Below are 13,103 nucleotides of genomic sequence, written 5' to 3' on the forward strand. Positions count from 1 at the left end.
TCTACAACATCCACGGGACCATGGTTCTGATCACTGAGTATTTAGGCCACTATCCTCTCTGATTCAAATTTCATGAGTCAAATAATTTCTCATTCAAGTGGAGTAAAAAGCTATGCCTGAGAGCATAGGGCCAGGACTCAGTCCCCTTGGTATATTTAGGGTTCAAGGCAGTGGTTCAGATTTTTCCAGAAGTTTGGATTTTTGGATATCTTTATTAAATAACCATTTGGTACATATTTGGCCATATGATTTGTATTTAATCTATGATGATTATATTAATGTGGAACCTTAAATTGAAATATTAGCAAGTCACAACACAAATTGGAAGAGGTTAGGAATAATTATTGCTCACAAAATGTTTGCCAATCTTATATGAAAGTCCTTAGAGGAGTTTTGTGTCAGAATTGGAATTTAGCCATTGAAATAATATTTGTGTGGTTAGTCATTCTGTCTCTTGGCTCTCCCAGATTTTGGGGGTGGGAGGGAAGGGGGTGGGGCTGGTAATGTTATCTTCTCATTGTACTGTTTACATTGTGATAAACAGCTGTGTGTTTATTTATACTATTAGATATATAGGATTTCCTGAAAATCTTTTAAACTTATTAAAGCTTTTGGTTCACTTGAATCTGTGTTCATGGTGTTCCTTTGCCCTGAAGTTAACATCTGTTCATTGTAGCTCCTAAATTCTTCTCCCATGCAAGGCATTGTGTATGACATTTTGGATGTTTGGCTGCAAAGAAGATTTGTCATTTTGGGGGAACACAGACCTATAATTTCATTGGTATAGGGAATTCATCACTGGTACAGATTAGCAATTTATAATTTTTTTTTTTTAAATTTAATAGCCTTTTATTTACAGGATATATACATGGGTAACTTTACAGCATTAACAATTGCCAAACCTCTTGTTCCAATTTTTCACCTCTTACCCCCCCACCCCCTCCCCTAAATGGCAGGATGACCAGTAGATGTTAAATATATTAAAATATAACTTAGATACATAATAAGTATACATGACCAAAACATTATTTTGCTGTACAAAAAGAATTAGACTCTGAATTATTGTACAATTAGCTTGTGAAGGAAATCAAAAATGCAGGTGTGCATAAATATAGGGATTGGGAATTCAATGTAATGGTTTTTAGTCATCTCCCAGAGTTCTTTTTCTGGGTATAGCTAGTTCAGTTCATTACTGCTCCATTAGAAATGATTTGGTTGATCTCGTTGCTGAGGATGGCCTGATCCATCAGAACTGGTCATCATCTAGTATTGTTGTTGAAGTATATAATGATCTCCTGGTCCTGCTCATTTCACTCAGCATCAGTTCGTGTAAGTCTCTCCAGGCCTTTCTGAAATCATCCTGTTGGTCATTTCTTACAGAACAGTAATATTCCATAATTTTCATATACCACAATTTATTCAGCCATTCTCCAACTGATGGACATCCATTCAGTTTCCAGTTTCTAGCCACTACAAAAAGGGCTGCCACAAACATTCGTGCACATACAGGTCCCTTTCCCTTCTTTATAATCTCTTTGGGATATAATCCCAGTAGTAACACTGCTGGATCAAAGGGTATGCACAGTTTGATAACTTTTTGAGCATAGTTCCAAACTACTCTCCAAAATGGTTGGATTCGTTCACAACTCCACCAACAATGCATCAATGTCCCAGTTTTCCCGCATCCCCTCCAACAATCATCATTATTTTTTCCTGTCATCTTAGCCAATCTGACAGGTGTGTAGTGGTATCTTAGAGTTGTCTTAATTTGCATTTCTCTGATTAATAATGACTTGGAGCATCTTTTCATATGACTAGAAATAGTTTCAATTTCTTCATCTGAGAATTGTCTGTTCATATCCTTTGACCATTTTTCAATTGGAGAATGGCTTGATTTTTTATAAATTAGAGTTAATTCTCTATATATTTTGGAAATGAGGCCTTTATCAGAACCTTTGACTGTAAAAATATTTTCCCAGTTTAAGCAATTTATAATTTAATGGCATTCAGGACTTGCCTGGTTGCATAAGCTAGTTTGTGAAAAGGTGGGACTGGGATCCACGTCATACTGTCTCCCAGGCCAGCCCTCTACTTCTTTTGCCATACTGTCTCTCAAGATCAGGTGGTCCTTTATCACAAGTGAAGTTTCCACTATTTATTTAAATTTAATTGCTTAATCAAAACTTTCCAGTGCATTGGTTTTCATGGGCCATTAAGAGTTATTCAAGTTTGTAACTTAAATATCACTTTGGTCTCTTCCCTCACAAAATCTCAGTTTCTTTCTCTGCTCAGTAAAGTGTGCTATGATACTTGTTAAATTTATCTTTTTCACTGTGTCTTCATTGAGACTCTTAGGTTGCCTCTATCTTTAATCAGAGCAACTTTTCCCCATTAGCCATCATTATTATCCAAAGTAAAGTGGGTTCCTTAAATAAAGTTTTAATTGCAAATTTTTCTTGGTTTCTTCCAATCAGCAATCAATAAACATTTATAAAATGTCTATTATGTATATGTCAGGCACTGTGCTAGGTGTTAGGACTACAAGGACAAAGAATGAAGCAATCTCTACATTCAGTTTGTATAATAGATTGCAAGTCTTGGACAGATAAGGGGTTTATATCCAGTGAGATTAGAAAGATATATTGGGACCAGGTTGTGAGGAACTTAAAAAGATAAACGAGAAATTTTTATTTTAGAGGAAAGTGAAGTTGAATAGGGGGATTCAGGTGGCCTGATCTACACTTAAGGAAAATTACTTTGGCAGTGGTTTGAAGGATGAGCTGAGGTAAGAAGACCATTTAGGAAGCCTGCAGTAGTTTGGGGGAGAGATGCTGAGGAACTGAAATAAAGGGGATGGTTGTGTGAATGATGACAAGATATGAAGAGAAATGTTGTGGAAATGGTAAGATTTGGCAGCTTAATGGATATGTGGATGAGATGGCAGCAGTTTCAGTTGAGTGATGAGGTCTAAAGCCACATTGCAAAGGAGTTGAGAAGTAGATGAAAGCAGAGAATATAGACCACCATTCCCCAATTAATGAGTATTCCTATAGTCTCCAGTTCTTAGCTATTATGAAAAGAGCAGCTGTAAAATACTTTTGTTTTGGTTTCAATTGATCAATGATGGACAGAAGCAGCTACACCCAAAGAAAGAACACTAGGAAATGAATGTAAACTGTTTGCATTTTTGTTTTTCTTCCTGGGTTATTTCTACCTTCTGAATCCAATTCTCCCTGTGCAACAAGAGAACTGTTCAGTTCTGCACACATATATTGTATCTAGAATATATTGCGACATATTTAACATATATAGGACTGCTTGCCATCTAGGGGAGGGGGTAGAGGGAGAGAGGGGAAAAATTGGAACAGAAGTGAGTGCAAGGGATAATGTTGTAAAAAATTACCCTGGCATGAGTAATAAAAAGTTATTATATCTGTCAATAAAAAGTTATTATAATAAAAAAATACTTTTGTTTTATTCCCACTTTTTACCATTTTCTAATGAGAATGTTCACATCAGAAAACTCATCTAGGAAATGAGCTAGTAATTGTGGAGGAGGGGGAAGACAGATAAGAGGTGCTGTACAGCCTTGCTCACCTGAATACTATAGTCTGAGTCTCTGCTGGATAAAGACAGTCCATAAAGTTGATATTCACTTCTAAAACTGGGCAGAGAAGCCAGTGTTCTTAACTAATTTGCTGCTGACACTGATGGGTTTCTGTTTTTCCTCTTTTTAGCTGCAGTGGGATTCCTTACAGTGTCCAGCGTCGTTACCATGTCGGCTCCTTTTTTCCTGGGAAAGATTATCGATGTCATTTATACAAACCCTACTGGGGACTATGTAAACAACCTAACTCACCTCTGCATCCTTCTGAGTGGAGTGTTTTTGTGTGGTGCTGCTGCTAACTCGGTTCGTGTCTACCTCATGCAGACTTCAGGTAACACAAACTAGCCCCAAAGCCATGTTTCTCTTGAATATCGTTGGCTTTGTTTTGGCCTTCACACTTCACCTAGACTTTGGCAAGGTTGGCTTAGTGGAAGAGACTGGGCTCTGAGTTAGAAACAGAGCAAAAGTCTCGGGTTTAAGTCCAGCTTTTCTACTTATTACCTGTGTGACCTTAGCCAGATTACTTAATCTGAGCATCAGTTTTCCTTTTCCCTGTGAAATCAAGGGAGTTATAGTTGTTCTACCTGTCTCACTAGGCTGTTGTGAAGATTTAATTCAGTTCAACAATTATTTTATACTCTTACTTTATGAGGTATTCTGCCAGTTACCTGGGATACAAAGACAAAAGAGTAACATTTTCTGCCCCTAAAGAAGAAAGGAATGATAACAACTAGGGGAGATAAGAAAAGGTCTACATTCTCAAATGAGATCGTGTAAATAACTAACTGCAAAGCCAATATAAATGTTAGCAGTTATTATTGTTATTACTTTTGCAGACTATGGCTTTCTAATCAGTATTTCTTAGAACCTAGAACATGAAGCACATTAGGGATAAATACTGGTCTTTGTTTATTTAATTGTATTGACTAATGTTTATTTTTATTTCTTATATGACCATTATTTCCTTGTATTTCTAGTCTTTCTAATGCTGCCCCACCCCAAATACACACACTTAGCCTTGTTTTTTAAGTCTTTTTTAAAATCTCTAAATATAAGAGACACAAAATAATATAAAAATTTCCACATAGAGAGTAGAACATAAAAAAGATGGCCCTACATAAAATTATGAGTCTTTATTATATGCACCTTGCTTTTCTTTTAAAAAATATATAACAAATTCAACGTGGAACTTTCAAAGCTGTCCTGCTTATGTGTTTCCTATTATTCATCTTTCAGTGCTTTAATGATGCTCTTTTCTTCTTCCCTCCCTTCTTTCCCACCCTAATTCCTTTTCTCCCTCCTTCCTTTCTTCTCTTCTTCCTTCCTCCTTTTCTTAGTGGGGAAAAAAAAGCGGGAAATAACTGAAAAGATCCAGTTTGGGCTTGAAGCGAGAAGGCCCTGCTGATATGAAACTTCAAAAGAAATATAGTGTCCTGAATGAGTGCCAGTTCTATTGTACTTAGCCCCTGTCAGATCACCTCTGGTTTTTGGTTCAGTTTTAGGTGCCCTACTTTAGAAGAGGCACTGACAAGCTGGAATTCACCATGACCCTTCCCCCCTCCAAACTTCCACCCCAAGCCTCACCCCCTCACCCCTACACATACATATCCCGCCATCACCAAATTAGAATGTTGAGAAAAATCAAAACTATTTACATGTAATGCCCAGTTTAAAAACAACAACAACAACAACAACAAACAAACAAATCTTGAAGGTATTTAGCCTCAAGAAGAATGCTGGAAGCAGGATCACTTTCTTTAAATATTTGAAGGTTGTCAAACAAAAGAAGAATTATATTTATTTTGTCTGGACCTGGAAGACAGGACAATAGTAATAGTAAGCATTTAGATAGCATTTTAAGATTTACAAGTAATGTTTGTTATTTTATTTAGTCATCTTAATAGTCTTAGGAGGGAAGGGATGATATTATTCAAGATGAAAAAAATGTAGACTAATGGAGGTTCAGTACTTGTCCATGGTTATACACACCTAGAAGTGTCTAAGATGGGAAATGAACTCAGATCTTCTCAATTCCAAGTTCATAATCTCTATCAATGAATAGGTTTCAGCTCATTCTAAGGAAAAGCATCTGCTTCTTAGAGTTTTTTAGAGCTATTCCCAAAATGAAATAGAGAAGGTGTGATACATTTCCTTTTGCTGGAGGTATTTAAGCATAGATTGGACAACTTTGTCTAAGATACCGAAGTAAGGATTTAATGAATTGTTCTAATGATCCCAAAGATTCTTTCCAGCTATAAAATTATATGTGTAATTCTGCCCCACAAATCAGAATAAAAACTTTATTAGTTCATTTTATATTTAAGCAGTATAGCCCTCTTTTAGCTTCCATAGACTGTATTGTGATTAAAAGAAAAACAATATTCATTTCCAATGACTTAGCAAGTTTTTTTTAAATTGTTTTGGTTTTTTGCTCTAGATCTGTAATTTTCCTGATATAGAGAACTCTGATGAAACAGTTACTACTATGAGTGCATATCTATCACTCTTCTCCAATTTATAAGTTCAGAGAATTGCTTAGGAATCTAAGAGATTATAATTTGCTCTTGGTCAGCCAGCCAGTAATAAATGTGGACTGCAGCCCAGGACTTTTGAGTCTACTTTGGACACTCTATTTTCTATGTCATACTGCTTCAAGGATGATTAGCACATTGGGATATTTTTCTTTTACCATATGAACAAGTAAAACTTGCTCTTCCAGATTTTGTCATGGCAAGTTGAATACCACAATGAATTTAGGCTCATTATTAGTTGGTTATTGGACATCTTAGTGGGAGAATGATAGTTGTATCTGATATGTTTCTGTTCCCTACCCCCCCCCCTTTTTTTTTAATAGGCCAGCGCATTGTGAATAGATTGAGAGGAAATTTATTCTCCTCTGTTCTAAAGCAAGAGGTTGCCTTTTTTGACAAGACCCGGACAGGAGAGCTGATCAACCGCCTGTCCTCAGATACAGCACTTTTGGGGCGCTCCTTAACTGAAAATCTCTCCGATGGGCTAAGGGCTGGAGCTCAGGCCTCAGTTGGTATTGGAATGATGGTATGTTTTTGAAATCACATATAGTACATTCAGGGCCAGGGCTCCTATTGGGCCAGAGGTTTCACTGAAGACTTTCTGATAAATCTTGAAAGTGTGCATTTAGCCCATAGTTCTAACTTGAGACTCTTTACACAGGAAACTGCAGGTAGAACCAAGTTCTCATGATAGACTGCCACTACATATTTTCTTCAGTTGCTAGGTCTTTCTTTCTCAAGGAGTTCTAAATCCTGAATTCTTCTGAAAATACAGCTCTTTCTTCTTCAAAAGACTAAGAGGTCAGGCATATGCCCTGCACATTGGATTTTCCAGGACTCTGCACCCAGGGTTTAAGGGCAATAAGGTAAGGAACATTTCACATAGTGGCAAATGTTAGCTTAATCTCACTGAGAGTCAAAAGCCTTGGAGCATTTCATTGCTATTTTGTAACATGGTGACAATTTCACTTTTCTTTCTTTTTTCCCATAGGAAAAAAAATTGGTAGTATATTGTCTGTCTATAACTCTCCAATTCCAGTACAATTCCATATAAATGATTATTTAAATGCTAAACTCCTGGGAATATTCACAAAGATCACACAAGACAGTCAGTCTTTGCTTTCAAAGAATTTAGGATTCAGCTGAAGAGATAGGACATGGACAAATAATTACAATGTAATACAAATTAGACTATCTTAGTGAAAAGAGAGTTTCAATGAAAGTCAAAGATTAGATCATTTATGTAGTGGACTTTTCCTGAGCTAATCTAATTACTTTTGAATTGAGAAGCTTATCTGAAAATTTAGAAACTGAGTTGCAAACTTTTTAAACATTTCATACTTTGCATATTTTATACCCTTTTTACAGTATACAATACTTCACTTTCTCTTTTCACTTTTTTCCCTTCATCTTACAGGAAAGTTTTCATTCTACATTTTATATTTATGATGATTATAATCTTTTATTAGTAAATTATTTTTCAAAAAAATTTTTTTAAAGCTTGACTTTCTAGCTTTTTTTTTTTTTTTTTTTTTTTAGCTGTAGGTAGCCTTCAAGGGCAAAACCAAATTTCCTGGCAGCTTAAAGAAGGAAGGACTGGTTAATTTTAGTCCATTCCATTCCATAAACATTTTGGCATCTACCAAACTCTCAAAGTTTTGAAGTGATCTTTTTATTGCATTTAATTATTTCTTTCTATAAAGAGGGCATTCTACTAGGTTCTTTCTTTAATGAAAATGGAGTTTTGTTTCACAAACCTGCTAGGAATGAGCTAGAAAAAGAAAATTACAAGCCAAGATCATTAATAAGTATCAATTCAAAGCACGATAAAGTTTTCACAAATATGTGCTAAAAATAAAATATTGATAAAATATTGACAAATCAATATATTTGATACTATATCAAAAAAGTATTATGACCAAGTAGGATTTATACCTATAATCCAAGGATAGTTTAATATTTAGAAGAGGAAAAAAATGTAATAAATTATACCTATAAGAAAAACAACTCAAATGACTAGATATAAAGAGACTTTTGATAAAAATAAAAACATTTTTAAAATAGGAATAAAAGAATTTTTTCTTAATGATATAAAAGTGCCTCACTGGATACAATAGCTATTGTATAAAATTGAAAAAAAAAAATCTGGGTTCTCAAGTTCCTCACTGGCTATGTGACCCAGGGCAATCACATAACCTCTCTGTGTCCCCAGTAAACTGTGCAAGAATTTTAAGTTTCAGCACAGATGCTGATCTGCATTGCTATTCGGAATTCCCTTAAGAGAAGTTCCCTATGACAGTAAAATCACATATAGCCTCCCCTTCCTCATTTCCCTTCCTTTGCCTTTCCTCCCTAAAAAAATTCCCAAACTATCTTCTTTGACCTGGCCCAATGTTCTAGCCTGCTAACATCATTTTAGATGTTGACTCTAAATAAGTATGGTAGCTTTTCCTTCCAGTTTTGCTTCAAATTTGACAGGTGTACCCTCTATACCTTTATTCAAGCCATTCATGATCAATTAAATCAATAAGCATTTATTAACTATCTGCTATGTGGCAAGTACTCTGTTAGTCACTGAGGTAAAAAATAAAAAAGTGGGACAGTTACTTCCTGCAAGAGACTTAACATTCTATGAACATTAAACAATATGGAGCCAAGGAAAGATCCTGGGGGCAAGTCTTCCAAGACACTACTCAAAGCTGAAACTAAACTATTAATAATTAATTTCCTTTTGGGTCTATGTGGTCAGTTATTTTGAAATCCATCCAATTGCTATCATCTAGCTTCTTGACTTTATCTTGCTTTCCACAAGTATCAATTGGGCAATATTATCAAATTAGATAAAACTGTAACAAAATTCACAGGAAAATAGCAACTCAGTGGTACCATAACGCACAGAGTGCTGAGTCTGGAGTCAGAAGCATTGAGTTGCATCTAGTCTCAGATACCTTTTAGCTATGTGACTCTGAGCAAGTTACTTAATCTGTTTGCCTTAGTTTCTTCATCTGCAAAAGGGAATAATAATAGTACCCATCTCCTAGGGTTGTTGTGAGGAACAGATGAAATGATATTTGCAAAGTGCTTAGCCTGATGGCCGGCACATAGTAAAAACTATATAAATGTTAGTTATTATTATTATTACTAAATGGGTTTCCTAGATAGGAAAATTGAATAAAAAGCATTTTAAATATCTTAGAAATGAAAGCTCCATTGTGAATATGGTTTTAATTATGTGATATTGTGTATTTGCTTGAGGCTACTTTATAGAATTTTTGGAGAAAAAGAAAATAACCAAAAAAAAGCAGATATTTTTTGCTTTTTTTTCTTTATCCTGCCAAAAATGTATTTTATTTTTATTTTACTTAAAGTTTTACTGAAGCCTTTTTTAAAAACATCAGTTATTTAGTAATAGACTCCTTCTAATTCCTTTCCACAGGTCTTCCTTTGTAATAAAGAAAAAAACAATAAACAAAATCAACACAAACTGTATCTTAGGATCACTATATAACAATGCTTTTATTCCTCCATTTTTAAAATAAAAAGAAGATGCAAAAGGTGTTTTTTTTTTCCCAAAAACATTTTTTTTTTTTTTTTTTAAATAAAGAAAAATTGATCTGGTATTTCTTAACACAGTGACTACTTTCTTCAAAACTGTAAATTGTTCCTCTTTTTCTATCTCTGCAGTTTTTTGTTTCTCCCAATCTGGCTGCATTTGTTTTGGGTGTGGTACCTCCTTTATCTATCCTAGCTATAATTTATGGACGATACCTACGAAAATTAACCAAAAGGACTCAAGATTCCCTTGCACAAGCCACACAGGTAAAGTTTTTATTCTATCCTTTTTAGTTCTTATGAATAAGGCTTTAGAAAATAAGGACTGTGTATGACTTTAGTAGCTACAGGGTAAAGGTGTTATGTATGGTCACTTGACAACAGGACAAGAGGTGATGCTTGCATTCTTCAAGTATCTTATCTTCCTTTCTAATAGAGCCCTATTCATCTCTTAGATCACTTGCTATTCACTGCTGAAAATAGATTCAACTTGAAAAAAAAAAAAATCATATGGACTTCTCTCACTTCGCTATATTATCTCCATTCCTTTTTTTTTTTTAAAGAGGAGGTCAGAGGGAAGGAGTTATTTGCCAAACATTATATTTTATTATTTAAATTGCTTATTTTGAAAAATAATTTAAACTTCCTCCAAAGATAGGAAGCAATTCTCTTCTGGTGGAAAAACCATGACTAGATTTGGGGTCCTAGGCTTAGAGTGTTGATCTCAGGTCTATGTATGTGAGTGACAATGAGCAATTCACTTAATTTTCTCATCTTTATTAAAAAATGAGGGAGTTGCACTGTATGACCTCAGAGTTCCTATCCAGCTCTAAATCTGGTCTTCCATATAAAATTAGTTATTAAAAACTTGTCTGTTTTTCCTTCTCTTATATCCCCAACTATTGTTTTTGTCCGTGTATTGCTTCTTCCTCCCACTTCTTCCCTTGAACCTGCTTAAGTTTACAAGATCCTACGTCTACAGAACTTTGGGGTCTTCTAGACCAATTACTCATTTTACTAGTGGATAATATTTTCCTTTCATGTAGCCATAGCCAATGAGGATATGAATTTGTGTGTGGAGAGGGGAGAGTTGTCTGCTTTTTAAATTTCCTGTTAGTTCATAGTAAGTCTTTCTGTATTTTGAACCATATCTAATATTTGTCATTATTGAATACTTTGTAAAATATTCCATTATGTGTTTGTGCCACAGATTTTTCAGTATATACCAGGCTGTTGAACATTTAAATTGTTATCAGTTTTTCATAATTATAAATAATGATATTATAGACAGTTTTTTCCTCTTTTGTGATAATGTTCTTAAGGTAAATTCCAACTATGGGATTCTTAATTTCTTCTAGCATAACATTTAATGATGTTTTGGAAACAATTTTTTGAAAATTTCTCTTTTAATGTTTAATAGATGTGCATTGATAATTTTTGTTTCTTTTTCACTTGGATGTGAAGATATCCCTAATGCCTTCTCTCCCACTCTCCCACTTTTAATTCAAAAAACAATTAGGACTCAAAATTGTCTTTAAAGATTAGCAAAATCATGCTATAATTTTAATCCTAGAAACAATTGGAATATGACCCTAGCAAAATATTTGTTGTTCCTCCCAGCTAGCTGAAGAACGGATTGGAAATATAAGAACTGTCCGAGCTTTTGGAAAAGAACTGAATGAAATAGAGAAATACACCAGCAAAGTGGATCATGTGATGCAATTAGCAAAGAAAGAGGCATTTGCTCGGGCAGGCTTCTTTGGAGCAGTAAGTAAATCACTTTTTGGAGAATGTAAAGAGATGGTATCACATTAGAATTACTGTAGAAATATGCAACCTTTTGGCACAAGATCATTTCATACCATGGCAGGATTGAAGATGCTTATATTTAAACTCTTTAACTGAGAAGAAAAAAAAAGCAGATGGAAACTAGGAAGTATATATAAGAGAGATATAAGACAGGTAAGAATTACTTATTAAATCAACCAAACTAGTGTTATTCAATGTTAATATTAAGCATATATATATATATATATATCTGAGAGAGCAAAGTGAGTAGACATCTGATTTTGCAGCCAGTAAGGTCATCATTCAAGCCCTACCCTTACCCTATCCTTCCTCACTATTAGACAGGTAACTAAACCTCTCAGTGATTTAGATAGCTTTTAAAGAGTCTAATGTTAAGAAGGAGGTACCAGTCTGTGCTGGAAGAGGAAATTCTTCACCAGAAGTTCCCAATAAATTGAAAGCACAAGTCTAGTCCTCATCCAGTTACACACACACACACACACACACACACAGAAATAGATAGTAGCTAGATGACACAATAGATTTAGTACTGGACCTGGGATCAGGAAAACCTGAGTTCAAATACATACATACATACACACACACACACACACACACCAATCTCGCATATGTATGGATGTGAGGATGTGTCTCTCCCCCATCCCATGCCATCCCATCCCTATATATGTATGGTATGTGTATGTATATTTCCATCATTCATATAGATATTTTCTCCATGACATAAATGCACGTGTATATGTGTATATGTATTTCCTTACTCCATTTATTTGTGTATAAACACATATAAATGCATATATGTGGTGTTTTTCTTCTTTAAAATATAAGATGGTTCTCTCTGGGAGCAGGTTTCTTGGGGAGGTTTTCTGGAGGCAGCCTTAGTTTCAGTTAAAAGTAATAATTACTCCAAACGCAGCCAGGTGATAAAAGTTCAGATCTTTATTTCTTATCTCTTTCCTTGGGCCCGGTTAGCTCAGAGGCCTCTCTCTGCTTGGTTCCAAGAGCTCTTGCAGATTGTCCCTTGCTTCTAGAAGCCTTGGCTTTCTTCAGCCTCCAGCCAGCACCTCCTTGCCTGGGGCTGGACAGCTTTCTGGAGAGCCTTTCAGACCAGCTTGGTCTCAGTGGGGGAAGTGCAGGAGCCCAGCCACCACAGTGGTATGAGATGAAGGGAATCTGGTTGCACCTCCAACTCCCTACTGAACCTCTGTCGGTTTCTTATATATCATTTCCCAAAGGTTGACTCCTCCTCTCCGAGGGAGGGATTAAGGGAGGTATGAATTCAGATATCTCATACTAAATCCTGAAATCTCCCAAATGTGTGAACTCCAATGAGTACTTAAATACTTCTTGCTTATATGAGCTCTCTAAAGGATTGAACACAAGCATTGTATCAATTCCAATGAGTTAACACTGGGATATGATATCTCCCTTGAGTTATCACCTTGTTCCAAGTTGAGTTAACACTAGGATTCCAACACATATATATACAAACACTCTTACATATAAATATATAGACAATTTGAAGCAACAAGTTTCCCCTAAAAGATTATCCCTTGTATCAAAAAAATAAAAATAATGAATAAAAGCATTTCAGTGAAACCAACCAA

At 35.2% G+C, this 13,103-nt stretch overlaps 1 protein-coding gene across 1 annotated transcript in view; it reads left to right on the forward strand.

The window, feature by feature from the left end:
- Positions 1 to 13,103, forward strand: part of ABCB10 (ATP binding cassette subfamily B member 10) — a 39,433-nt gene that overhangs the window by 10,059 nt on the left and 16,271 nt on the right. Inside the window, exons 2-5 of the mRNA XM_031966895.1 lie at positions 3,738 to 3,938; positions 6,462 to 6,664; positions 9,823 to 9,957; positions 11,311 to 11,457. Coding sequence (XP_031822755.1) covers positions 3,738 to 3,938; positions 6,462 to 6,664; positions 9,823 to 9,957; positions 11,311 to 11,457 — 686 coding nt within the window. The remainder of the gene's footprint in view (positions 1 to 3,737; positions 3,939 to 6,461; positions 6,665 to 9,822; positions 9,958 to 11,310; positions 11,458 to 13,103) is intronic.

This window comes from Sarcophilus harrisii, chromosome 4, assembly GCF_902635505.1.
Source record: "Sarcophilus harrisii chromosome 4, mSarHar1.11, whole genome shotgun sequence".
NCBI lineage: Eukaryota > Metazoa > Chordata > Mammalia > Dasyuromorphia > Dasyuridae > Sarcophilus > Sarcophilus harrisii.